The 26796-nt window shown below is 55.8% G+C and overlaps 1 protein-coding gene across 4 annotated transcripts in view; it reads right to left on the reverse strand.

The window, feature by feature from the left end:
* The window catches only part of EEFSEC (eukaryotic elongation factor, selenocysteine-tRNA specific), a 250880-nt gene that overhangs the window by 28461 nt on the left and 195623 nt on the right, over window positions 1-26796 (reverse strand). For 3 of the 4 annotated variants that reach the window (XM_026501487.4, XM_057311977.1, XM_048226556.2), the window contains exon 6: window positions 20142-20298. The exons of the other annotated variant lie outside the window; for it this stretch is intronic. In XM_026501487.4, the coding sequence (XP_026357272.2) occupies window positions 20142-20298 (157 nt within the window). The remainder of the gene's footprint in view (window positions 1-20141; window positions 20299-26796) is intronic. 4 annotated transcript variants of the gene reach the window in all.

Raw genomic sequence — 26796 nt, forward strand, 5'->3', positions numbered from 1 at the left:
CACAGCCCACCCTCCCCTCGGGGTCACTGGGGGCTGTCCATAGCAGCCCCTGACAAAGTTGGCTTTGGACCCCCCGTGGGGCTGAAGTGGGGAGAGCTGGGGACAGTCCGCTCCACGGGGGAGTCAGCTACCAGCTGGACTAGCAGCTGGCCTGGATGGAGCTCGGGACACAGGCGGCTGCCTGAGCCTCCTGCCCATGCCTGCTTTGCCATGCTTGCTGTGAGCTCTCAGGGGCTCCCATCGGCAGTCTGCCAGCCCCCTTGGAGCACCAGCACCATCATCATCCTCGAACACATCTCAGACCCTGGCCTCCTCTGCCCACCACCCTCAGTGGCTGGCTCTCTAGTGCCTGGCAGTGAGCCCTGGGCAGCCCAACTGCCGGCCGCACACCAAGCCCCCCTTGCCTCCCTCTGTGCCTCCCAACTGGCTGGGTGTGCCAGCCTGCCTGCTTTCCTCAGGCGGTGCAGGGCTTGGGGATGTACAAATGCACAGATCTAACACGGACCCTGTCCTCGGGGGGGTTCACAGGTGATCCTTGAGTCTAGCAAAGGGCAATTCATCCTTTGAGGGCTCAGAGAAGCTCCCCGCCGCAAGTCCTTGCCTCCCTCCTACACTGTCTCAGACAGACCTCCCCCACGGCCCTGGCCAGAGGGGTGATGAAGCTGTCTACGCACGACGGAGCTAGCCTTCCTGGGGGCTGAGCAGCTGAGGACAGAGCCTGAGCTCTGGGTTCAGGACTCAGCACCTGGCATTTGCGTTGGGTGAAAGAGACCTCTGGACCAGCGATGTGGGTGCTGTGGTGGAAGAAGGGCCGTCTGCCTGGGGAGACGCCTGCCCAGGGCCTTAGAGGCAGTTTGCACTCTGGGGATCTGAAGGTCGGAATCTAAGAGGTAGTCAGACTCCAGGGTAGGAGGCCAAAGTAGAGAATTCTGGCAGATCTTCATAAGCATGCTGGGCTGTGAACCATACCCTCTTCTCCCTTACCTTCTTTTCCAGATCTCTTTAAAGAAACTTAGATATGGCAAAAATAGTTACCAAAGAAATGCAAATGAAAACATCGAGATGCCATTTTCCATGAGTCAAAATAGCAAGGATAAATAAACCAGGGGCAGCCTGTGCTGGTGTGGTGGCGAGGAACAGATAGATGCCCTCACACGGGGCTGACAGGAGCATAAAACGACGGGCTACTTTTGGAAATCGCTCTGCCAGGAACTTTCAAGAACATTTTAAATGCTCACAGATAGTATTTTCTTTTTAAAAATCAGAACTTCTGAGAATCCATCTTAAGAAAAACACCCTATATTTAGAGAGATTTGCACACAAAGATGTTGCCCGCAATGTTGTTTCTGGCCGAGCAGTCGTCAACACCCGAACTGAGAAACAGACGCCCAGGTAACCTACGGTACGGCTCAGGGTGGGAGTGGGGTGGGGACTGCTGTCACACCGCCACTGAGATGACGGTCACAGTAATAGTGATAACAGCTAAATTTTCTGTGCACTCGGTGTGCTGGGCACTGTGCTGAGCGTTATACGTGCTTGTATATTTTACTGGGCACTTAGATCACGGAGCATCCCATATCGGGCACACCCATTATCCCCACTTTATGGAGGAGGGGCCAAGGCTTGGAGAGGTCCGGTCACTTCCCCAAGGTGTACAGACGTGGTAAGTGAAGGTGGTGGATTGTGGGCCAAGCTCTGGCCTAAGGCTCTCGGCCAATGCACTGCTCAACCCCTGAAGATTACAGAGTAAAACACAACACGAGGAAGTAAAGCTTGCAAAATAGTACTGATTGAAAAGAATTGGAATACAAAATTGTAGACCTGTATTATCTTGACTACATAAAAAGCAGCCTTTGTAGAGAAAAGGCAGAGGAAACCAAGTGAAAATACTAATGATGGGACTATGGGAGACCTGTTTCCCTTCTTTTTATGTTTCTTTAAATGCGAATTTCCCTGAATGAATACCACTATTACTTTTAGGTTTTAAAAAAATAGTCCATGATTTTGTTTCAAACCACCTAAAACATCTCATTTGGAAAGAGACCCTACCCCATGTGTGGGAGGGTGTGTCTGCCGGGACAGGAGGAGGCCAGTAGGGTGGTCTAGGGCTGGAACGATCACCTATACCCGCCATGGGATCTAACGGGAAATTCTGTCCTTTTTCTCAAGAGTCACAAATATTGCCCAGTCTGCTGAAGACAGGATTCTGAGACCTGGTTAGCAAACTGGCGGACTGCGGTGTGCTCCCTGCTCTTCCGCCTCACAAGTCAGTGTGCCAGGGCTGATGAGAATAAATGACACTATCCTTGCAATCGGGCCAGTCATTGCGATCGGGGAGAGGGAAGGTTTGCAACAGCTGAGGGGACCTGGTTCTTTCAAAGCCCACCACGCAAGGACCTGACAAAACAGAGCTTAGTCGGAACTTCCTGAATGGGGCGCTGGGGACACAGGGAGACTTGGTTGGGGCCCTCAGCCTGGGGGAGGCACCCAGGGTGACAGGCAGAGGCCACAGCAGTCCAGGGGCCCAGGGAAAGAGGTCGGCCCAGGGTGCTAAAGGGGCCCTGTGAAGGGCACCTCCCACTTGCCTGAGGCTGAGTGGAAGTCAGGGGTGAAGGCAAGGCCCCTCCAGCGTGAGGACAGCCTGGCACCATCACTGGGCATACCTGCTTCCAGAGAACACTTGTTTCTGCTGCTTCTTGCAACAGCCCCTGGTCTTTCTTGGGGAAGCAGGATCCACCCCTGGGGCCAGGAGGGGCCATGACGCAGGCTGGCCAGTGGGCGTGTGCACGCCTCCAGCCAGGGTGCTGGTTTGGGGATGGCCGTGGGGCTCTACTTTGGTGGGACTACCAGGAACAGAATCTCTCTCTCTCTCCCCATTAGACTTGCAGCTGGGAAGACCACTCATGGGAGAACCTACCTGGGGGCAGCTACCTGAGGAGCTAAGCCACGCCTGGAACACAGCACCACCGCTGGACGTTTTCAGGCACATGGGTCAATGAGTTAAGGTTCTGTTACCTGCAATGGAGACTTCCACTAGTCCATTTCTCAGTTCCGTCCAGGTGACCGCCTGGAGCATCACCAGAGTGCTCACTTTCCCGCTCATTCAACAATGAGCAAGCAGCCCACGCAGCCCACAAAGGCAGCAAAGACAGAGACCTCCCCCTTGACTTGCTTCCTGCACAGCAGTGCACCAGGGGTGGAGGTAGCTGGGATCCAGAGTTGTCTGGGCAGAGAGGTGACCGAGGCAGTGCAGGAAGAAGGTGGGCACCGCAGATGGGAGGTGGCATCTGAGCGGAGCCCAGGGGACCCTGCGCAAACAGCAGAATGAGGGACAGCCACTGTGGTCTGATGAAGGGCTGAAGGGCAGCCTACAGCCAAGACAGGGCAGGAGTGGAGGAGAAGGCTGGCGGGAGGCAGAGTGGGAAAAAGCCAAACGTCATGCTAACGAGCCTGGACTCTCTCCAGGAGCCTGGACTCTGCCGGTCATGGCAGCTGCCTGAGTGCCAGGGCCTGAGGTACTCCCATGACAAGTCAGGGGATTATGGGCCAGGGGCCAGTAAGCAGGGGTGACGGAAGCCACAGAGTGAGTGCTGACCTAACAGCCAGATGCCGGAAGAGGTCGTCGGAAGAGTTAGTACATTTACCAATCTTCTGAGAAACACAAATACTAAACTTCACTAAACACAAATACTAAAGATCGTATCCTATGCTTGACTCCCCAGGTGACTGTTCCTCTGTCCCTGTGCAAAGGAAAGGAAACTCAGATTCGCTGGCCTTCAATAGGATCCACGCATGTTATATACCTTTCCTCACTTACCCATCACAACCCCGAAGGTGGGGAATGCTCCCCATTTTTATATAGGAAAGCTGAGATCCAGGGCATTCCTTTAACTGCCCCAGAGGGGGTCAAGCCAAAACTGGAACTTCTGGAATTCACCTTGGGCCCTGAAATCAGGCCAGGTGGAGCGGGTGGAAGAGAGGGTGAACTGTCGGAGGTGGGGAGCAGAGAGGGAAGAGCGAGGACCCTGGAGCCAGATGGCCTGGATTCCAATCCCAGTGCTGGGGCTCCATGGCTGTGTGACTTTGGTCATGCTCCTGTACCTCTCTGTGCTTCTGTTTCCTCACTGGTATAATGAAAAGTTCAGTAACTGTTAATTTTATAATAGGATCTCCCTTCAGATTTGTGGTGAAGATTAAACAACATTGTTATAAGCAAAATACAGAACATGCAAAACACTATATAAGTGTTTTCCATGCACACATTTAAAAATTCTAACTGATAGTGAGTCACAAACACTGAAGGAACTCGCATGTCTTGGCCAACTTCCGTCCTGCCCCCATTCAGCTTGTATATACTGGGCCCCCACTCCTGCCAGGCACTGGGATGGGGTCTCCCCGAGTCTCCTCTCATCTGCTCATGCAAACTAAATCTGTGGGAGAGTAAGGAAGTGTCCACAGACAGAACGGCCCAAATTTGAAGCCCAATGCACGAGAAAGGCAAAAGTTCAAAAATGAATTCAGATGTTAGCTACAGCGGGAAAAATAAAAAACACACGTAGGTACCTAACAGGAGGGAGACGGGGAAGTAACACAGCACAGCACCACACAGCCTTTGGGAGTGAGGGCTAGGGAGGCTATGCACCAACAGGAAGGACTTCTTATGACAGATGACCCCGAGGGAAGACCCAGTGTGAGCTGGGTGAGCGTGTGGTCCCACAGACAACAGTGCTGTCACTGACTGAATCTCTCCTCTACATCAAACTCCGAGCCGGGTTCCTCACACACACAGCTCCACACTGTTCTCTCAGCGGCCCTCCTCCACAGAAGAGACACAAGCCCAGGGGGGCAGTGGAGCTAGTCCGCTGTCTCAGCTGTTAATGACGGGGTGCTTAAACGCTCATTCCTGACCCTGGGCTCTTTCTGCCCACACCAAATGATACCTTAAGTCCTAGATGGAGATGTAACCAGAAGTCTATTGGGTGTCACTGGGTGAGCAGACTCCAGGTGACATTTTTTTCTCAAGATTCTTAAGCTTTCTCTCTGAGACCGGGCAACTTTTATAATGACTGAGAACTGGTTTAGGATTAATACGTGGTATCAGGGTCTTTCTGGTAGCTCCCAACCAGAAGTGACCCAGTCCTGCCAGGAGAGCTTTCTGGAGATGGCCAGGCGGTGACCCCAACCTCTGAGCCATAATCAAACAAAATGGGGTCACACGAGCCTCAGCTAGGAGCCATAAGTCCCTGACTCACTAGCAGGCAGCAGCAGCCCCCTCTGGCCTAGGGCTGGGCCCTATGTGAGCCACGGGTGGCTCCCTGGGGACAGGAGCTGCAAAAGCAAGTCAACGGCCACCTACAGCTCACCAAGTGAGCTAGACTCAAATGGTTGTGTGGCCTGGTGAGAGGGTCCCAGGGGAGGATGAGGGAGCGAGGTGAGCCTTGTGCGTACATGCTGGGTGCCAGGTTCTGTCCCTGCTCCAGCCGTCCTGGCTCCACGCCCCCTGGAATCCTACACCCTGCTGTCTCTCAGTTCTCTCTCAGCATCAAGACTGGGGCTTTGCGGTCGGACAATGTGGGGTCCAGACCTAGCTACCCCTCCAGTGCCCCATCTGTGACCTGTGCAGGGCCTCAGTGAGACATCTATACCACGGAGACCAAGTGAGGCGCTGGCTACCAAACCCCCGGCCTTTGGATGGCTCTCCAGGGGCTCGTATTGGTGCAGTGACCAGTGTTGTGGTTGCTCTTCTCATTGCCCTCCCCAGGTGCACCTGCTGACCGGAAGGAGCCCGGGGAGAGCTCAGCGGTTTGCGGGAGCCACAGCCACAGCCGCAGCAGCAACCCCTGGGCGAGCGCCGACCTCACAGGTACAATGCTAAGTGCCTGCGTGGATCACCTGCAGAAGTGCGAGCCGGGCTGGCTCCCTTCTGTCCTGACGGCAGTCTCTCCCAGGAGGGCTGTGTGTAGTGTGGCCACCAAAGTCAGAGGGTCGTCCAAGTGTAAGACCCAGGGTGAGTGATTTAAGCTATGAATAGTTCCCAACTCCAAGAGCTGTTGCAAAAATGCAATCTCATAATTTATGTAAAGCATCGAGGACCAGAGTCTGGCACACAGCAAGGGCTGAATATCGGCCAGCAGCCGAGGCTGTACCAGTCTGCGTTAGGCCTGGCCCTCTGGTCACAGGCTTTTCTGTGCTCCAGCATTTGGCTGGGAAGGCCAGCCACACCCCTTCGTTAATAACAATAATTACCGAGGCTCTCCGAACGTGTTAAGTGTTTCGGTTCATGTGGTAAATTCGGCATACGGGAGAACTGATGCACAGGGAGGTTCTTGTTACTCACACGTGTCCTTCAAGGTCTCAAGGTTTGGGGCGCATGACCAGCTGCCACGGCAGTCCAGGGCACTGGGGATTAAGACGAGGTCTGGCAGAACTGCCTGAGCCAAGATTGTTCTGTGATAGGATGTGGGGCCGGCTTCTGATTTCTGGGACTTTCTTTCAGGTATTTAAGACTGCTGGTTGGTTGTTACATTAAGCCTTTCTGGAGAGACAGTACTTAGCCAATCACAAAAGTTGCCCTTAGCACTGCCCGAAACATTAAAGCAAATAATCAGTTGACTCTGATGATTTTACTTAGGCAGCACAAATTCATTTGGAAAAATACAAATTTACCCTAAACTCACAAACTATAAAAAATTGGAAAGTTTTAGAGAGTGCTAAACAAAGAGAAATATTTCTCAAAGAAGTTTCACTCAACTTGTAAGAATCCAGGGAAGGGTGCTGTGTTCCTGGCACATGTCAGGCTGGAAAAAGCCTCTCCCTCCCTTCAAGAGCGCTGGGTCCAGCTCTCAGGGGCCTCCGTTACCCCAGCGCCCAGACGACATGCCAGAGGGCAAGGCCTTAGGGAGGTGGGCAGAGCACCGCTGCGTGGAGACAGTGCAGGCGCTTGGGCTGAGTGGGCTGTGACCTGAGGCATTCCTGAGGCCCACCCTGCTGGCCACAGGTACCCGGAGGAGGCTGAGTGGAGTCTGTTCCGGGTGCCCTCTGCTCACTCCTCCTTATTCTGAACCCAGCAGGTGTGGAGTCGCCACAGCCTGTCCGCCTTGCCCCCTGCCCTGCTCTCCACACACGCACTGCCTCAGGCTTGGGGCCTTCCGTCCGTCACTCTCCAACCAGCTGCCTGGGAGAACTTTCCCACTGTGTCCCTGCCTGCATACCACCCACTGTGGCTTCTACCATCTACTTAGACCAGTGGTTCTTAACCAGGGGGGTGATTTTGCCCTGCAGGAGACATTTGGCCATGTCGAGAGAAGTTTTTTGTTGTTACAACAGGAGAGGGAAGGTGGGGTGGGGTAGCGTGGTGTGCTCGTGGCTCCCAGGGAGCAGAGGCCAGGGATGCTGCTAAACAGCCTTCATGCACAGGGCGGCCCCCACTGCAGGGAACAACCCAGCCCCAATGTCAGCAGTGCTGACACTGAGGAAGCCTGACCTGACAAAGGCCAGATGCCAAGCGTGGGCTTCAGGGCCTCAGGCAAGGGACTGAAGGCGAGTAGCAAGAAAGATCTCCAGGGGCTCAACTGTGGTTGACGACATGTTAAGACTTTGGGAAAAAAAAGTTCCACTGCTTTAAAAAACTGTTCCCAAACCATCATTTTAAACACACCAAACTAAATGAATTAGTAACATATAATGCATTTAGAACAACATCCCACACATTAGAAGAAGCTAGTATGCCATACTCCTCCTAGCCTCTGTGCATTAGCATACTCTGTTCCCAGTGCCTGAATGCAATTCCCTTTCTCTACCTGGGAAAACCCCCACACCTTCAAGCCAGCTCAAGACTCACTGTATCTGTGGGAACTCCCAGCCCACTCTGGAAAGGAGTGGTCACCCCATCCTCCCTCTCCCCATGGCAGGTAGGGCCCCTGTCATGTTTAACATTCTGTAGTCATCTCTGCCATACTTGTGCCCCATGGGGAGGGGCAGAAACCAGTTCCCTGGGTTCAGGGCTGATGCTAGTCACAGGAGAGGGCCACAGCTGGAGCCAAGGAGGGAGGGAGACAGAGAGACAGACAGAGACAGACGAAGACAGAGGACTCCACAGGCGTTGGGAAGCAGCAGCTCCTCCCTGCACAGGCCCTGGCTTAGCCTGCACTGGGCCGTGGGAAAGGGGCAGGACACTCCTGCATTGGGCCCCATAGAGCCAGTTCTGCTTCACCGCTGCCAGACCGGGGCCTTATCCCTGACTTCCAAAGGGACTTCCTGGTGCCCTTCCTCCATGCAGGGCTGTCTCTATCTCTTCCTTGGTCCTGCTGACAAGCACCTTCACCAGCCATCACAACTCTATCACCCACGGTGGGCAAGCTGACGCCACATGTATCCCAGGTGATGTGCTAAGAAGGACATGAGAGCACCTCTGTGGAGTTCCTTCCAAAAACGCATCACCTGAACCTCGTCATGAAGAAATACCAGTCTGACCCAAAGAGCACATGTGGGAAACAAGCTGGACTCTTCGAAAACCCCTAGGAGGTGCGACAGCCTAATGCAGGGTTTGAGCCTCCCAAGAATCCTCAGCAAGGGAGACGTTGTAAAAGGCATTATCAGGACAACTGGGAAAATCTGAAAGTGGGCTGTGTCTTAGATGGACTTTGAATTTCTCGAGAGAGAATCGTATTGTGGTTGTACAGGATGACTTTGTTCCCAGGGGTATGCACTGAAGCATGCTGGTGTCACTGGTGTTCCACGGCTAACATTCCAATGGTTCAGCACCCACACAGAAAACAAAGGTGACAACATGTTAACAAGTATGAAATCCAAGGGAATATGCATCTTCAATAAACTATTCTTCCAACTTCTCCGTACGGTTGAAAGTATTCGAATGGTTGGGCAGGGAAACCCTCAAAATATCCATCTTTATGAAGACACCAAGGCCCCAAAAGGTTAATATTCTAGCCAGAATTCCAGCTCAGGTCTGGCCAACTCCAAAGCTCTTGCTCTTTGAAGGTCCCCTGCTTCCACCTCCTAGAGGGGCAGGAAATGCCAAGCATGCACCAGCTGCAGCCTTGCCAGTATCTTTCAGTAAAAGTCAATCTGCGCCTGGCAGGGGCCACTCTTGAGGCGGCCGGCTAAGAACTCTGATGAAGCCCCAAGGACAGGTTACTGAGGTTGCCCAAGAATCCGCGCTTGAGTCTACAGTTACGACTGGGTGGGGAGAGCACATTTTAAAGGAAAAGAAAATCAGTTTCACTTCAAACCCCAGAGGGAACATGCAACTAATGGCCTATTGTGCGAGGGCCTATTTATGGGAACTCGACAATACCCACAACCTCAGACTTCTCGCGGCCCCTCCCTTTGGCACCAATACGAGTTTTCACTTTTTCTCTTTGCTGGGTTTCCAGAAGCCTCTGCATGGAACGGTGGCCATGAGAAATGCCCACTTCTGTCTGGGGACTGCAGGGTCTGCTGGGAGGGTCATATAGCTCCTCCAAGCCTCAGTGGACGCTTCAGGGAAATGAGATGGGGGCTGCAGGACGATGGGGAGGCAGCGCTTCAAGGACCCGGCCCCAACAGAGACTAGATATGATGGCCGCATTGCAGAACCGGGAGACTTCACGTAAAAACCCAGATCCACAGCCTCTCTTGAAAAATGGAAAGATCTGATCACACTGTGGCGGTGCTGTAGTCCAGCAACATTGGTGTGGAGCTGAGTGGTGTCTGTCCGCTGGGACGTGGCAGCATCAGCCTCACAGGCCGCACCTGGAAGGGCTTGCGCTTCCAGGCCTGGGTGCCAGCACACGGCAGGCACATCAGGGCATCTCTGTACACTGGCCTAAGCCTCACAGCACCTCAAGATTGGATCATTACAGCTGCATTCATCAAATACAAACAGAGGCTCTGAAGGCAGTGAGCTGCCCCAAACGCCCTCCGCTGAGCTACTGTATCCGGGGTTCACGATCTACAACATGGACTGCTGGTTCTTAACTGTTCTTTCTTAAAAACAAAAGGCAGAAAACTTCATCAATTCTTGTTTATACAGGAGGCAGTTCTGGCACCATCTGCCACAACCCGCTACAGCTGGAGATGGGAGCAGGGCCCAGGCTGGGTGGCAGCACCATCCCGGCCCAGCCCAAGGGCAGCAGGGCCATACATGGACATTGTAAATTGCATGGAACTTGCGCCATGGCAAGTCCTGGAGGCCCAGCTCTCCCAGCTGATGGCGGGACGAGGGACCATCAGGCACACAAATGCAGGCAGCTGGAGGTCCAGCTCTAACTCCTCTGTTTCCAGAGCTCGCCCGAGCTGCCAGACAGCTCCCATCAGGGCAGGCCTGTGGGAGAGCAGCCGGTGCAGGACTGCCTTGCCTTCCTGATGGGGTGAGGCGCCAGGACAAGGGAATCTTCCTGTCGCACAGGCTTTGCTGGGTGCCTGATAGAGCCAGGGATATGGCCAGGCAGGTGACAGACATGGTTCCAGCCATGGTGCTAAGCTTGTCCTGGGGCCTCGTTTCCAAGGCTTAGTCTCCCTCCCTGTACCATTCAGCACAGACATAAGCAAGCAGCTGAATCCGGCTTCTGGATTCAGGGCTGAGGACTGGTCCATGGTGCTGCAGTCTTGCAGCATCTGTGAGCTAGGCCTGTGAGGAGGTCAGGGCTCTGCCTTGCAGGGTAAGAATCCGCGCCAGGGGTCTGGGTGCATCCCTGTGCCTATGCTCCGGGCCAGGAGCAATGCCTGGGCAGCAGGGGCCAGAGAGCTATCTTTCTGCTGCAAGTAGACCTGTGCCCATCCTTCCGGGCATGGTGAGAACAGGGCTGTGACACCCTAGTGGTGTGTGTGGGGGGTTGCCAAGAGCTGTGGCTCCCGTCTGGGAAAGCAGAGTACGGGCTCCCAGCCACCTCCATGTACACCCTCCTGCCCCATCAGCAGTACTTCTTTCACTGGACTCAGGCCTCCAGCTGTGCTCCCGCCAAGCCATTCCCTCCTCCCCCAGAGAGGAACCTCGGTACCATGCTGGATCCCCACTAAGTGCCTCCCCTGCAGGCTTGACTCCATGAGCCAGGGCTGGCCCATGAAGCCCTCGGTGGCCCTGGCTTGTGGCCCTTCCTGCTGCTCCCTGGTGCAATCCTCAAAGGTGCCCGAACACTCAGACTTCTCCTTTCCTTGTGGCTGGCCTGGGGAAGTCCACTGATGGGGTCAACCTTCTGTTCCAGTGTGATACTCCTCTGGGAAGCCTTTCTGGATTCCCATGCACATGGCACAGGCCTCACCACCACTGTGTACTGCTGCAGCCTTCTGCCTCCCCGCTTTCGCTGTGGCCTTCCTTAAATCATTCTCCAGAGAGCAGCCAGAGGGATCGCTTAAAAAGGCAAATTAAATCAAGTCAGTCTTTCACTTAAGACCTGCTTCTGGTGGCTTCCCACAGACCCGAGCTCCTCCCGTGGTTCCTGGCCATGTCTCTGATGTCATCTCCCTGCATCTGCTCAGCTTGCTCATGCCCTTCGGGGGCAGTTCCCCCACGGCCCCATGGCCCTTTTCGAACCCCTCTGAGAGGCACACCTGGGGACTGCAGGGTCTGCTGGGAGGGTCATATAGCTCCTCCAAGCCTCAGTGGACGCTTCAGGGAAATGAGATGGGGGCTGCAGGACGATGGGGAGGCAGCGCATCAAGGACCCGGCCCCAACAGAGGGCCCCAACATCTCCACAGGGTCCCTGCTGCTTGCCTGCTGTCTATGCCTCTGACGCACGTCTGTGAATGCAGCCGGGGGCCTTGGAAACAGCAAGTGCGTGGGGTGGGAACAGAGTGGGGTGGGACGTGGCTCTTCGAGCCTCATCTGTGACACAGGGATGACAATACTCCTTCCTAGGGTTGGTAGGAAGATGAGCTTTCATACACTGCATCAAGGGATCTTCGGCAATGGAAATCTGTTGTTACATCCTGCCACAGGCCCTCCAACAACTCCTCCTGCATTAGGGTAGAGATGAACAGCCTCCTGGGGTTCACCAGACCTCACACGGTGGCCCCTGCCCGCCCACACCCCCATCCCCTGCCAGTTTCCTGGGCCCAGTTATCCCTGAGGATGCCGACCTTCTCTGCCTCAGAGCTCTGCTCAGGCCCCTCCTTACCTGGGACACTGCCCCGACTGCTCGAAGGGCTCCTGCTCATTCTCCAGGGCCCCGTACCAGGCACTGCCATAGAACCTTCCTAACCCCAGACTCAGTCTTGCTCTATACTCTCACGGCACCGCACCCCTTTCCTGCACAGCTTGGTGAGGGCTGCCAAATTACAAATGCTGGGGAGATGCATTCGGCTTCCCCATGCAATGGGCTGAATTGTGTCCCCCAGATTCACATGTTGAAGTACTAACCCCATGCACCTCAGGCTGTGACTGTATCTGGAGACAGGGCTTTTAAAGGGGTGATTAAGGTAAAATGCCGTCATAATGGTGTACCCTAATCCAATCTGACTGGTGTCCTTATAAGAAAAGGTAATTAGGACAGAGATATGCAGACACACGTGGCCATGTGAAGAGACAGGGAGAAGACAGCCATCTGCAAGCCAAGGAGCAGGGCCGCTAAAGAAACCAGCCCTGATCCTGGACACCTTGATCCTGGACTTGCCAGCCTCCAGAACAGAGACGGTAAGTGATCCCGGTTTAAGCCGCCTAGCCTGTGGTACTTGCTACAGCAGCCCCAGAAGTCTCCCCCCTAACCACGCTGCAAACCTCATGAGAAAGGGGTCACATGGACTTTTGCTCACTGCGGTCCTTCGAGAGACTGGCACAGGAATGACACATAAGAGGGGCTCAAACACTCATTGCTGAATAGATGAACGATCAGCTATGAACCCCAGAGTGGGTCCGTGTCTTCTTGGAGCCTGTGTACCCAGAACCCGGGACTGCTGCTGAGGCAGAGAAGGGCAAAGACCCAGACAGAGGTGGAGTGTGCTCGTGCCAGGCAACCGCACAGCCCGGCCAGTCAGCTGTGTCTGAGCTTGGACGGTGAGGTGTGCCATGGTTCAGGGTGTGCCCTGGCCACTGCTGCACTCAGCCCCAGTCCTCCTCCTGCCATGCGCCCTTAGGCAAGCTGTGTGGGCTCCGTACTGGTTTGGGTCCCTCCTTGGTGAAACGTGGGTGCTGCCAGGCCCACCTCCCTGGGCTGCTGGGAGGACGGAGTGGTCTGCCTACATGGGGGCGTGCTCCCTGGTGCAGAGCGAGGGCCCCAGAGCAGCCGCTGTCTGCACCACTGCTGTCATCCTCCTCACCGTGGGTCCTGCCTACTGCCTGCTGCCTTCCTGGATGGCTGCTGTCCCTGCTGCTGGTCCTCAGGCTGCAGACTCCCCAGGCGACCCCACTGCCTCTGGCTGCTAGCCCATCTGGCCTCAGACAACATCCCTGGATAGCTCCTAGAAGCCATGTGTCTAGTGTTTCACCAATCACGTACTCAGGCCAACGGGGACACCTGGGACCCTGTGTTCAATCAGAAGGGAAATGTATAATCTTTGCTTTTGATCAAATGCAAAGTGCCTTCCAGGGTCAATAAATGGGAGGGGTCCTGGTAGCCAAGCCAATCTCAGCTTGAAAGATGGTAACTTTCCCTGCTCTGCCGTGGGGGCAGGGCCCTCGGTGGGCACGTAGGACCCCAGGTAAGGGCAGGTGCCGGTGGGTGAAAACAACACACAACCCCAGCTACCATTCACAAAGCCCTTGTCACGGGTCAGATACTGGGGGAAGGGCTTAGTGATCGCATCCCCACTCCTTGCTTGGAAATCAGAATTATTCTTTGGTGTTAGCACTGAGGGGCTATGGCTCCAGGTGGGGATGGCGTGCCACAATCAAAAGGGACTGCCCGTCTCTGCAGGCCATACGCTGTGTTGTGCCAAGGAACTGGGCCCGCAGCACTTTCAGCCCTGGCCTGGTCCACCTACCCTCTTAGGCCAGCCTGGGCGCTGAGAGCCGGTGAGGCAGGAGACGTGGTGCTGCCCCGCTGGGTGCCCAGGCTAAGATGGGGCACCTCATGACTCTCCTTCCACAGCCAATGTTCAGGACCTCCCTCCCCTCTGCCACATTCCAGGACTCGGACAGGGCCGGGCACCTGAAGGGCCTGATAAACAGCTGACGAGGGACAGACGAATAGAGGTGCGGGGCTGCCCCCGGAGTCTTGGGACACAAAGGGGAGGCTGATTCAGCACACGGGTGCTAGGGTGGTCTGCCTGAACTGAGTCCTGGGAAAGAGCTTCTGAGAAAAGAGCCAGCTGGTAAGGCCTTTGCACCCCTCGTTCCTGGTAGTCGCTGTGCGTCTCCCTGGGGACTGAAGAGGCAGGCGGAGACTCGGGGCTCTTACTAGTTGTGTGGCTATGATCAAGAGGCCTCAGTTTCCCCATCTACAGAATGGCTTAGAGCTGGATTAAATGCAGAGGTGCCACTCTTTCAGCTCTGGCCTCCTCCTGCACAAGAGCCCTGGGCCGTGCCAGAGAGGAGCACCAAGCAGTGGTCTGGAGTCAGGCATACCTCCACAGAGGAGAGGCTCTGGTTTGGGTCTGCAGAGTGGTCCGGGCAGTAAGGGAGGAATGAGGCCCTGGGAGGTGAGGTGAGCATTCCCACAGCCATGGTAGAGGCCTAGAAAATGGAGCCCAGAGCAGGCAGCCAGGAGCCAGGGCCTGCCCTCCCTATCCATGGCTTCTCCCACTGGCCACAGGATTCTAGAGAACACACATGTGATTCCAGCTCTCTCCACACACCTCCTTCTCTTCCCTCCCAACCCCTGCTGGGACAGCAACTCCTCTGGGAAGTTTGCCCTTTCTCTCCCTCAGGTTGGCCATTCTCCCCACCCAATGCCTGGCCCTGTGCCCCTATGGACACCTGCCATGCTGACTGCAAACTGGTCTGTGCCTTCGTCTCTCCCACAGGGATGTGCTTAGGGGCAGGATGCTGCATCCCCAGCCCTGAGCCTCCCCTGGAGTTTGCAGAGCTGGACGGACCGGCACCCTCCCCCTTCCAGTTCTCTTTTAAGAACTAGAACCCCCAGGGGCGCCTGGGTGGCACAGCGGTTAAGCGCCTGCCTTCAGCTCAGGGCGTGATCCCGGCATTATGGGATCGAGCCCCACATCAGGCTCTTCAGCTATGAGCCTGCTTCTTCCTCTCCCGCTCCCCCTGTTTGTGTTCCCTCTCTCGCTGGCTGTCTCTATCTCTGTCAAATAAATAAATAAAATCTTAAAAAAAAAAAAAAAAAAGAACTAGAACCCCCAAAGCCATGTCACTAGGAGACGGCTGTGCGGAGGAGGTCTGATGATGCTGGTGCCTGCCTTCCTTGGAGGAGTTTCTGGGGAGGCCCACAGCACACCAGGCACCAGGCTCCTTGGCCGCCACAGGCCTGCGTTCACTCATTTGTTCATTCCCGTCCGGTCTATTCCACTGAATAGACTTCACTGATTCATGCGTGCAAGCAGCATTTCTTATTCTGTGGAAAGTCATCCCCTTTGGCTTGGGTTGGGACGGTACACTGAAGCCGTGAACATCTGGCGTGGTTTCAGGGGGCAGAAGCTAAAGCCAGGGTGGCCTAGGGACCTTCCTCAGAACACCAGTCGGAGGCGAGCAGGCCGTGGTTCTCTGGATGTGCAACCACTCTGCCATGGGGCCACACGGTAGCCTCCCCGTCACATCTCTCAGGCCCCCTGCTCGGGGCCCCGCCGAGCAGAATGGCTACAACAGTGCCCTTCTCCCACACAGCCTGAGGGACAGAGCTGCACGTGAGGAGCCAGGGCTCAGGGGAGTCGTGGGCGGAGTGGTCGGCAGCAGCGTAATCTGGGTCCAATCCTACTCTGACGCTTCCTGCTATGTAACGCTGGGCAAGTCTGTAGCTTATCTTCCAGGCCTCGGTGTCCTCATCTGCGGAATGGCGATACTCCAACACCATGGGTGCCAGCCTCCCTGGGGCTTCGCAGGCCCCCTCAGCCAGCTGCCACGGCTCCTGAGTGATGCCCCCGCCCGAAGAGCAGTGAGCAGAGCCCCTCCTGGGTTCCCACTGCCGGTGCAACTGCACACATTTCTTTTTTTTCTTTTCTCATCTGCCTAGAGTCCATTTAGTTGTGATTAGTAAAAGCTGAAAGAGTATTAAAGATCGCCAAAATCTGAGGATCCCGAGTGCCAGTCGGTGGGGCCCGAGACCTCTGTTTCTGGGTTTGATCAGGAGCCTGGCTGCCTCACAGCAAGGTCAGTTTCTTGACATGAACCAGGAGTATGGGTCTCGGCAGGCGGGACAGGCCCATGGAGAGGACGAGGTCCTTGCTGTGGCCGCTGCGGCTGTGGTTCTCAGTCACTGCCGTGCTGGCTTTTCCAAGGTGCGTGTCTGCTTGGAGCCCTGTGACATGGTCGGTTTCACTTGGGAGTCGCGTGGTTACCCGACTTGAGGCGGTGCTGCATGTCACACCGGTGGTACTTGGGGCCTCGGGTTTTCCAGTGACAAGGCCGTCCCCACCTGTTCTACCGGCACAGACTATGTACCATCCTCCCCCAGCTGGCAGGTCCAGGAGCACCTTGTGGGCGACGGGCCGCTCAGAAAGCCTGGCACGTCCTACTGAGGTACACATATCAACCTACTGGGTAGCTCCAGGTTTCTGAGGCGTTGTTTGGAAGACAAAATTGCATGCATATATTTACCTTCTCCCCTAGAGTCAGTATGAAGTGGTTCATGGCTGTTATGAGGGACAAGTGCCTTCCTCCCCTTGACTCTTCTCTGGCAGGAAGTCATCAAGGAGCTCATTTCCCTTGCAGAGTTGGGTGTGTGGGGCTGGTGGCAGCTGGTGCTGGGATGCTGGTGTGGAGTGGAGGGCAGGAACAGCAGGACAACACTTGCCATGGTGAGCAGTGGCAGCCCAGGCCAGGCCACCCCACACAGGGGGGTCTCCACCCACACATGGCCCCCATGGCGTCCAGCTCTCTGAAGCCCTGGCCACCCAGATAGACCATGAGCCAGGCGCTCAGCCCTGCTGCTCCCCAGGCCCACCCAGAGATGGAGGCCACTGGGCCTGGCTCCACAATGAAGCACCCAGCACTTGGGAAGCAGAGGCACTATGCCATGGGCAGGATCCTCGGGATGAGGCTCAGCTCTGCCTGCAGTCTTCCACCTACTCCTTCTCTGTAGCAATGCAACCCAGTGGGCTCCTAGCTCATCCTGCAGGGCCTCCCAGCCTCTCAGGACCTACAGGCGGAGGCTACTTTGTTGAAGGGAGCAGGTATGTAAATGTGGGGCTTCCCAACCTTGAGGCCCCCCCAGACTCTCTGGGTTAGCTCCTTGGGTGTCAGGATGGGGCTATCCCTCTAGCCCCTCTGATTTCAGAGACTATCTTCTGGGGTAAGCCGTGGGCTTAGTGTCAGGACCCCCGTCTCAGAGGCCACATCTATGGCTCCATAAAACACTGTTTCCATTTTATGGTTCACCTTTGACTTGTGAACCTGAGGAGTAAGTGTCGGTCCTGAAATTCAAGTAGGAGTTACAAGTTGTCATGGGCCAAACCCAGCCCAAAGTATGTTTTGTTTAATTTGGACAGTTATACATTTTTAACCAGAAGTTTTATATAAAAATGAAATCAGATAAAATTAGATTCCTTGGCCTACGGCACGAGACCTGAGTAGCAGGCCATCACGGTCCCCACCATTCCCTATTGCCTGCCACCTGGTCTCTTAAACATGTGCTTGGCCCCTTGCTCGACACCTGGCTTCGTCACCAGAAGTGAGAGGCCCCAGGGAGCACCCAGGCCTGGGGGTCAGGGGCAGATGCGAGGACACCCAGATGATCTTTAGTCCGCCTCGCCCACTATGTTGCCCTGTAGAGCTGGCACCAAAGCCCAGAGGCCACATTTGACCCCAGCTCCACCCACAATCTGTGGGCTGGGACAGCTTCCCTGAGCTGCTTCTGCTCCGGGAGCTTTCGATCATGCAGGGCCAAGCCCCGGGGCCTCCAGACCCTGGCACTTCCAGCTTGCAGCCAGCAATGCTCCTCCTCCACCTGGCACTGGGTGTCTCAGGTTCACTGAAGAGTCTTTCACAATTAATGCACTTCAAAAAGGTTAAAAGTAATTCTTTATGGGAGGAATCGCCAGGAAAAGACAAGCAGGAGGGGGCTGAGGAGTGGGGTGGGTGGGATGAAGGAATCTGACCAGTTATATTTAATAAAAAGCTTAAAAGCCACAAACAGGAAGCAGACCTATTAAAAAGGCAACACTGACCTAACAAAGGAATGTGAACTTGAGTTGACTGAAGCAGCGGCACTGTGTCTCCCTCCCTGTACTCCCACCCCAGCACCCAGGGCCCCCAAACAAACCTCCTCTTGTCCTCTGGCCAGTTCTGGGAACACCCCAACTCTGAGCTTGCCTTGGGCTAAAGGAAGGAGAGCTGAGGGGAATGTCAGCATGGTCCTACACACCCTCCCAAAAGGAAATAGACAGTGCTGTCCTTCCCTTGTCTGGACCAGCAGGCCCCCACAGCTAGGGGAGGGACGAGCGTTCCAGGGTGCACCTCCCAACTCCAGGCAGCTCCCCTCCTGCCCTCCCAGTGCCCTGTACCCCTCTTTCCCAGTAAGCCCCCACAGGTATAGGCCAGGGCCCTTCGAACCAAGGTCTGGACCTTGGTCTGCCTGGCTCATGCCTTGTGTGTGCTCCTTGGAACCCAGAGCAGGGCACTGTGGACCCTGGTTTGGCTGACGTAATGACCAGGAGCAGTGGAGAGGACAGGACAGGAGCCTGAAGCCCAGTATCATGGTAGAGGCTCCCATGGGTGGGCCACTTTGCCTGCCCCAAGGGAGTATCTCTAACTGCGACAGAGCTGAACTCCACCCTGACAGAGACCTCGGGGTACAAAGAATGGATCCAAGGGCCACAGGGAAGCAGGCCTCTGGTGCCTACTGCCCTTCCTCACCAGAGCGCAAATGCCACACATGACGCTGGGCTTGAGGAAGGACTTGGGAGGCAAGGCCCCTCAGCCAGGCTCTCAGGAGAGCAGAGGGCACTGACTTCACTTGGTGAGCTGCCAGGGAGCTGGCACTCCTGCTTCCGAGCTTGGCCAGGGCACTACCCTACCTGAAGATTTCACTCAAGAAGCTACCCACCAACGGCACGCTGCTGACCCGATCGGAGCCTCCCCATGGCTTTCCAACCCTCACAGAAAAAAACCCGGAGTCCTACAGAGAGACAAAGTACAGCCACATGCTGATGCGAAGTCAGGGTTTCTCTGTAACATCCTTCACCTCTGCCGCATGTTTGAGAATTGGCCTAACACAATGCTGGCGAAGAAAAGTGGCATCCCACATGCCTCCTAGTTCATGCCACACAACCAGGCCTCAAACGCACACCAAAACTCACCCTTACCCCAGGGCCTTTGCGCTTGTCCCCTCTCTCCACAGTGTGTTCCTTCCCTTGGGGACGTGGGGCTCCCTCAACTGTTACCTCAGAGAGGTCTTCTCACCCTCTCTCTGCTTTATTTTTCTGCGATGTACAGTAGATACTCACTAAATGTGTTCCCACCTGTCCCCTCCCACAACCGCGGCAGCCTGCGTGCTGGGTGGCAGGGCCTCCAGAAGATGGCTGTGGGGTAAGTGCAGGAGTGATGGAAGGGAGGGCCGAACTAAAGAGATCCAAGGGCTCTATTCCCAAGAGCAAAGGCACACCTTTGACCCCGCCGTGGACAAGTCCCAACCCAGATTGCTCAGAGGCTCAGCACCTACTGTTCATCAGACAGAAAAGTAAGTGGCAACTCATATTCTGGGAAACCATACTGGCTACTGGGGCAGTATGCCAGGCCCTGGCGGTCTCTCTCACCAACTCTTCCTCCAAAGCACCTCCCAGGCCAGGATTGGTATCGCACTTCACAGACAAGCCAGGTAATTCATTCAAGGTCACTCCTGTATGGTTAAGGGTGGAGCAGGAGCTCACACTCACACCTTGACCCTGGCTCAAAGGCTGAGTTCCTAGGACCCACTCCTGCTCTCCGGCCACAAGCCTGTGGGACCAGAGGCCATGACATTGAGAGGGCTGGGCCCGGTGCATCACCTCAGGCCGACTGAGCGTCCTGAGCCGAGGGGCACTGTCCGTGCACTGTCTCCACCACCTCTCCATGCCTGCACAGCGCCTGCCAGTGGGAGGAAGGGACTGCACTCACCAGGGATGTGGATCTTGAACTTGCCGCTCTGGCCGAAGGCGCTGTCGATGACCCCCAGCTCCCCAGTGGATAGGGACACCTTGAGGCCCACGAAGAGCTGGATGTTGGTCTCCTTTTTGAACAGGGAGCGGCCAATCACGCTGTGGTCGTCCATCACCTATCCCCACACACCCAGCCCCAGAGAGAGCATCAGTGTGTGCTGGAGGAGGCCGGGCCTGCTGCCACTACCCCCCACCCCCAACCCACCTGATGATCGGCCCATGTCGCTGACAATGGAATGCACTGGAGCCACGTGGCGACCAGCCCTCATCACCACCACCACTGACCTCCATGGAGCCTCGGCTGCTGCCAGGCCGCCTGCGAGAGCTTTCTGCGGATCGCGCTCGGCACCATGGCAGCAGTGGGAGGGAGGCACTCCTTCCTCACTTCACAGATGCAAAACTGGTGGCACAGCGGAGTTAGGCCATCCGCCCAAGGTCACAGAGCTCTCAGGGCGGAGGGAGCTCAGAATCCACGGTCGCCCTCCTGCGCCTGCCTCTGCACAGCCACTGCACCCTGCCTGTCCCCGAGCACTTGCCCGATGCGGCCAGCAGGAAAGCTTGCACCGACACCCCAGGTCGAGAGGATGACATCCATGCTTGGTCCTGCCGCAAGGCTTTCTAGAACTCGCCTCCCCCTCTGGTTTTCCCTCCCACAAGGAATGTCTGAGAATGCAATCTCTGCTGCTCCAGCCCCCTCCACACATAGGTATTTCAGCCAAAGTTTTCCTGTTCTGTCAGAGCCCCTTCCTGGCCTGGCCCACATCTACTCCACAGCCCTGCTGCCCCCTCCGCATGACGCCCTCCTGCCCCTACCCTGGCAGAAGCCCTAGCTCCCCTGGCTCCCTGCTGGCCACGGACAGGCCCTCTGCTGCTGAGACTCTACCCCTCAACTCTTTGTGGAGGCTCAGGCTGACAGAAGGGACATGCCTGTGCGTGAAAAAGCCAACCTAATACAGCCTTGATTTCAGCATGAGCTCTGTTCACCTTGAACCTGTGCCCAGAGACCAAGCATGGGGAAGACTGAAGTGTCACTCTCCCCTCTGGTGGCCTCTGGCAGCTCAGGTACTCCCCTCAGGGAAGGTGGCATGGCCTGAAGCCCCCCCCCCCCCCAGGTGGCCTCCCCTGCCCTGCCTGGTTCCTTTCCAGGGCCCGTGCCAGGAAGGGGCCAGGCCTCTGTGTAAAAGAGAGAGAAAGGGGGCGTGTGTGTGTGTGCACGCGTGTGCGCCTGCATTTTAAAGACTAGACCCTCTCCCAGATGACCTCAGAAGGGTAACACAGAGCTTCGTCCTGAGATTTGCTGCTACTCTGGAGGAGGACCCATGCTCCACCTGGCATCTGGCATGCTGGGTCCCACACGGCTGCCACAGGGAAACGGGGGAGTCTTCCTCCTGCTCTCCAGGCCCTGTGCACCAGCCTGGGTGCTTTTGGGGACCAGGGTTGAGTCTGAGCAGGCGTTAGCCCGGGCAGCAGCATGGGAGCTGGAAGTGCTGCCAGCGGTGGGACCTGCCGCCTCCACGTGCTCTCCTCCTGAGGCTGAGACTCATGGGGGACCCCCGTGGGCTGGGCTGTCCTCAACCTCAGAAACATCTCACTTCTGCCCAAGACGCCAAGATTTGGCCAAGGGCCCCAGATGGATTGTTTTGAAAGGCAGAAACTGTCCCATTTACCCTAAAACCCTTTTAGAAAAACATATCCTATTCTATTTGATTCATAGCGCCAGATAAAAGGTACTCGCATTCCTCCTCTCCCCGGTGATGGATGAATCGGATACAAATAACGATAAGAATAATCATTTCCACTTGCACAGTCCTTTATAATTCACAAATCTCATTCCCACACATGAACTCCTCCTCGTCCTTCAGGACTCGGCTCCAGCAGAGGTCCTCTGTGGGCTGGCCTGCCATGGGCTCTGCCCCATCTGTCGGTGCTGCTGGGTGCAAGGAACGGAGCTGGCTCCTCTGAACTGCAGGACACAGGGAGCGAGGGTGGGCAGATGTCACCAGCCCCAAATGCTTTCCTAGGCTTTCTAACTCCCAGGAGTCCTGTCTCCACACCTACCAGAGTGGCCTGCGCGTGCAGCTCCGTTCCCAGCCTGGCAGGAGCCCGGGAGGCAGGGCTGCCTCTCACATTTGGCAGCCTAGCCCAGTACAGCAGGGGCCCAGGATGTTTAGCTGAACTGACCCGATGGCTCTGGACTGGCCATTCCATGTTCCCCATGACCAGAGGAGCTCAGTGCTACTTCCTGTCCTAAGCTTGGCCTGTGCTGCAGAGAGGCCCCCTGTCCGTAGGAGAAAGAGACTGCCTCCGGGCACCTCAGCCTACGACAGGGACATTTAGCGGGGCCCCACTGAGCCCTCGAGTACCCTTGTCTGCTAGGGGTTTTCATCCTTACTTCAGGGAGGCTGGAGGCGAAGTCTGAGGGAACTGTAGTCACCCGAGCCAGCGGCATAGTGGAAGCTCAAACCCAAATACGGTGACCTTTCGCAGAGCCTATGCTGTAGCATTCAAGAAGAGGAAGACTGCACTGACCACCACCCCTCCCCGCAAGCTGGAGAAGCAGGCGGGTCTGGTGCTGCCGGGACACCCTGGGGCGCTCTGGGCAGGATGGGTGGGTCCCAGGCCTTTGCTGGCCTGTGAGACAGAGCAGCTAAGATACAAGACCTGACCCTGGCATCACGGCTGGCTGAGAAATGACAAAGGCACAGTCCTTGCACCGGGAGGTTACAACCTACTTAGAGAGCTATCTTATAAAAGGCACCACAGGGACCCAACGGGCAATCCAGGCAGAAAAATTCACCCCAAATTCACAATGTCCTTTTTTTCTCCCTACAAATACTGATCGAGAGCCTACCATGTGCCAGGTATGTCACGGAGGACAAATCCAAGTTCCTGCCTCAAGGGGCTTATGCACATCCTTGTGAAAAATAATTACATTCTCCCTCTGCCCCATTGCCTTTGGACTGCTCACTGGCAGACAGGGTGTCCCCATCTCTAGGCAGGCCCTTGGTGCCCAGCAAATACCCCAATCAAGGCCTTCGTGCCTGTAGTCCCCCTGTACCCCAACCCTTGCTCCTCTGCACACCCTGGTCCTGTCTCTGTCTTCAGAGCACAGATCATTCCCTGATATTACGCCATAGCTTTATCTTTACTTGTTTATTCCTCCCAAGCAGGACCCAGGTCCGTGAAAGCAGAAACATGTCTCTCTTCTCCATAGCTGCAATTCCTGCATGTAAACAGCACTTACTGTATGTGCGCTCCTTGAATGCCTAAGTCAAAGTTGAACACGTACCTAACAGTGATTGTTGGTACATCTGCAATGCTCAGTCTTGCCTGTGGTCTTTCATTTTTTTAACACTTCATTGAGGCACAATGGATATGTACAAATGTGTACAGCATGTACACATTTTAGGTACTTGATAATTTGAAATACACATAGATACCCATGAAACCATTACCATCATCAAGCTAGTGAAAATAATGAAGACATCTATCATCCCCCCACCCTCTTTCCAACTCTGTGCCCACCCCAGACCCCACGCAGTCCTCCCAGGCTCAGCTTGGACAAGCTTTCCTTCAGACAGCCTCCCCACGTGGCAGGCACCTCCTGTCCCGAGGCCTGGCCACTCTGTCTCATCACAGGCAGTTGGCCTGTCTGTGTCCCTCACCAGACAGACTGGGAGTTCTTTCTCACATGGCCCTGACCCACAACAGGTCCCAGGAAATATGCACAGGATACGGAGGTCGGGAGGGAGACACTGGTGACAGAAGGTGACTCTTGGCTCCTTGGGGGCAAAAGAAAATCACTCAAGGGGACTTGTAGTTGGGTGGTACATTTCATTCGAGAGGGAGCAAACAGCCTTGCCTTGCGCCTAGTTCCCCTGCATGCCCCCGTGAGGTCATCCCTGACATTGGAGCATAGGGGCCCATCCATTGGCCTTCCAGTGGGCCTCGCGGCTGGGCTTCACTGTGACCAGGGCCATGGGGTGGCAGGCATACTACCTACGAGCAATAAGGCATTTCACAAGACTTTCTACTGCATCTTCCCCCGCCTCCCCCTTTCTTTCGGTTCTACAGTATTAACTTAAAAAGCTACATGCCACAGACACAGCGGAGGATCCATCTTCCCCCTAAGCCAAGGACTTGCAATGAGGGCAGACTAATTTTATTAACTTCAGGGGAACTTCAAAAAGCTTCAAGGCTTTCAAGGCAGACGGCAACGACCCCAAAGTTCGTTTAAGTGCTACATAAACAAAAGCCTAGGGCTGGGGAAGCGGAGGGCTCCCGGCACTTCTTGTTTATGTTTTCATCTGACCAAGTGGGCCAGCGTGCGGGCCGGCGGGCCCTGTAACCCTGTTGGTGTGTGGTGCCGGTCAGTTCACTGACCTACATTACCACAATATTTTTTTAAGCATCCGGGATAAGGTGAGAGGCGAATGGGCTTTTTCTGACCCTCTGAGGAGGGGCCCGAGGAGGCTCCCGCTCTTGCTTGCTGCTTCATGGTCTCCCTGGGGCTGGAGTGGCAGTTTAGAGAGGATTCAAGTTCAAAGGGAGTGCCTGTGTCACTCCTGTTCTCTTGCTTTATGGCTTGGCCAGAAGGCCTAAGAGCACTGATTAGGTGTAAGGTCCCCTCCTGCTAACTTCTCTGTCTTCAATTCCACTTGTAGGGTCAGGCAATGTGGATGAGAAGGCCGCCCTTCAGCACACTGCCAGGAACCAAGTGTGGTCTCGGGAATGCTGGCACCCCCAACCCCTGCCCGCTGATGGTCTGTGCTGTCATTTCCAGCAGCCTGGGTGGATCCTTCCAGGAGCTGGCAGATGGCCTAGAAGGGCACTATGGACACGAGCTGCCAGGGCAGTGAGAGAAGCTGGCAGCAAACTCCTCCTCCCTCAGACTATCCAGCCCTCTGCACCTCCTCTTCCATCCCACCCTCAGCAGCTGAGAGCCACAAATTGTCCTCAGCCGTGCTCTGGGAGGGGCACTTCCACACGGTTAGTGCATCTTCAGAAAAGCCCTATAGGGATTCAGCAAAGCTAAATGACTTGCCCAAAGTCACACATTCCAGCTTTCCCTGCACTCGCCCCCATGGCACCAGAGGTTTGGCAGCAGTGAATGAGCCCAGCCAGGGCATTCCCCACCCTCTGGGCTCTCCTGAGCCATGCCATGACTGGCTGGACCCAAACTGGCTTGCAAACCCAGCCCCATCCCTGCCAGTCCCAGCTCCTGAAAACCCCAAGCCACTGGAGGAGCCAACTGCAGAGAGGGAAGACAGATAGAGCCTGGCCGCTACACGTAGGAACCGAGGTGCAGCCCAAGCACCTATCAAAGGAAGACCTGCTAGCCCAGTGGACACGATGCACTGGGAGGGAGAGCTGGCTTTGTGGCTGTGAAGTGCTTCTGGTCTGTTCTCGGGTCACCCAGGGTGGAGGCCGCCAGGCCCAGAATGCACTGAAGGCCAGTGAGGCAAGCTGCTGACCCCCCAGGGCTTCACCAGTTTCCTCATCCACAAATGAGGCTGGAAGGAGGGTAAGGTGTCCTCTACCTATGGTTATGGGGCCAAGAGGCAAGTTACCATTCTGGTGAATCCCCATACAGGCTGGGGGATGTAGGCACACTGGAGACAAGAGAAGATGAAGAAAGAAGGCTAAGGGGGTGGGGACCAGGCCTGAGGGATGATGGAAGGAGAGGAGGTGTTTAGCCAGAAGCAGCAGCTAAGAACAGACTTGAATGCTGTTGTCCAACATAGCTCTTAAGGTTTCACACAGAAGGGCCAGTTCCAGAGGGGATGCTAAGCTCCCGCTTGTGCAGTGGGCTAAAGCCTAGGCTCTGGAGCCAGCCTACTTGGGCTCAAAGCCCTAGTCTTATGGTCCTGGAGACTCTGGCCCATGGCCTAACCCCTGTGGGCCTTAGCTCCCCATCCACAAAGTGAGTTAAGAGAGTTACGGCAGGTTCACACACAGCTGTCGTCGGCCTGGCCTCTGCTGCCCCACACTCCCTGGGCACGGTGTCTTCCTCCCTTGGGACCCACCGCGCCGTACCACACATAGCAAGGAGGGTGGGGGTGTGGGCATGCAGGGGCAGTCCTGTGTCCCCAGCCCCACTGGCTGCCACACGCAGATGGGAGCAGACATTGCTGACAGCTCACAGTGCTCTTCCACAGCCCCCTGCAGGCTGCAGAGCCCCCGGCAGAGGGCTGCACTGGGAACGGGCAGGGACAAAGCCTATGTGTGGGTCTTGGCCCAGGCACAGCTTGTCTGCACAGGCTGCCCTGATTGGAAGAGGGGTGATCTTGGAAGGCAGGAGTTGGCCTAAGTGCATTTCTGCATCCCCAGAACATGAGCCCTCCAGATATTACTGGGGGTGGGGTGCAAGGAGGGGACTCACAAATGTCCACTGCAAGAAACCTCATTACAAGCCTGGCTACAGAGAGGGACAGTAGCCCTTCCTGCTGGAGGCAGCGAGGCCAGCATCTGGGGAGCTTCTGGAAGACCAGGGCTCATCGTTTGTCCTGGGTGTTAGGGGCAGGGGGCTGGAGGAAATGCATTTTCTCGGCCCTATCCATCTCTAGAACATGCATGCATGCCCAGTGGTTGGGCTCGTCTCCAAATTATAGACT

This window comes from Ursus arctos, unplaced genomic scaffold, assembly GCF_023065955.2.
Source record: "Ursus arctos isolate Adak ecotype North America unplaced genomic scaffold, UrsArc2.0 scaffold_14, whole genome shotgun sequence".
In the NCBI taxonomy this organism is placed as follows: Eukaryota; Metazoa; Chordata; class Mammalia; order Carnivora; family Ursidae; genus Ursus; species Ursus arctos.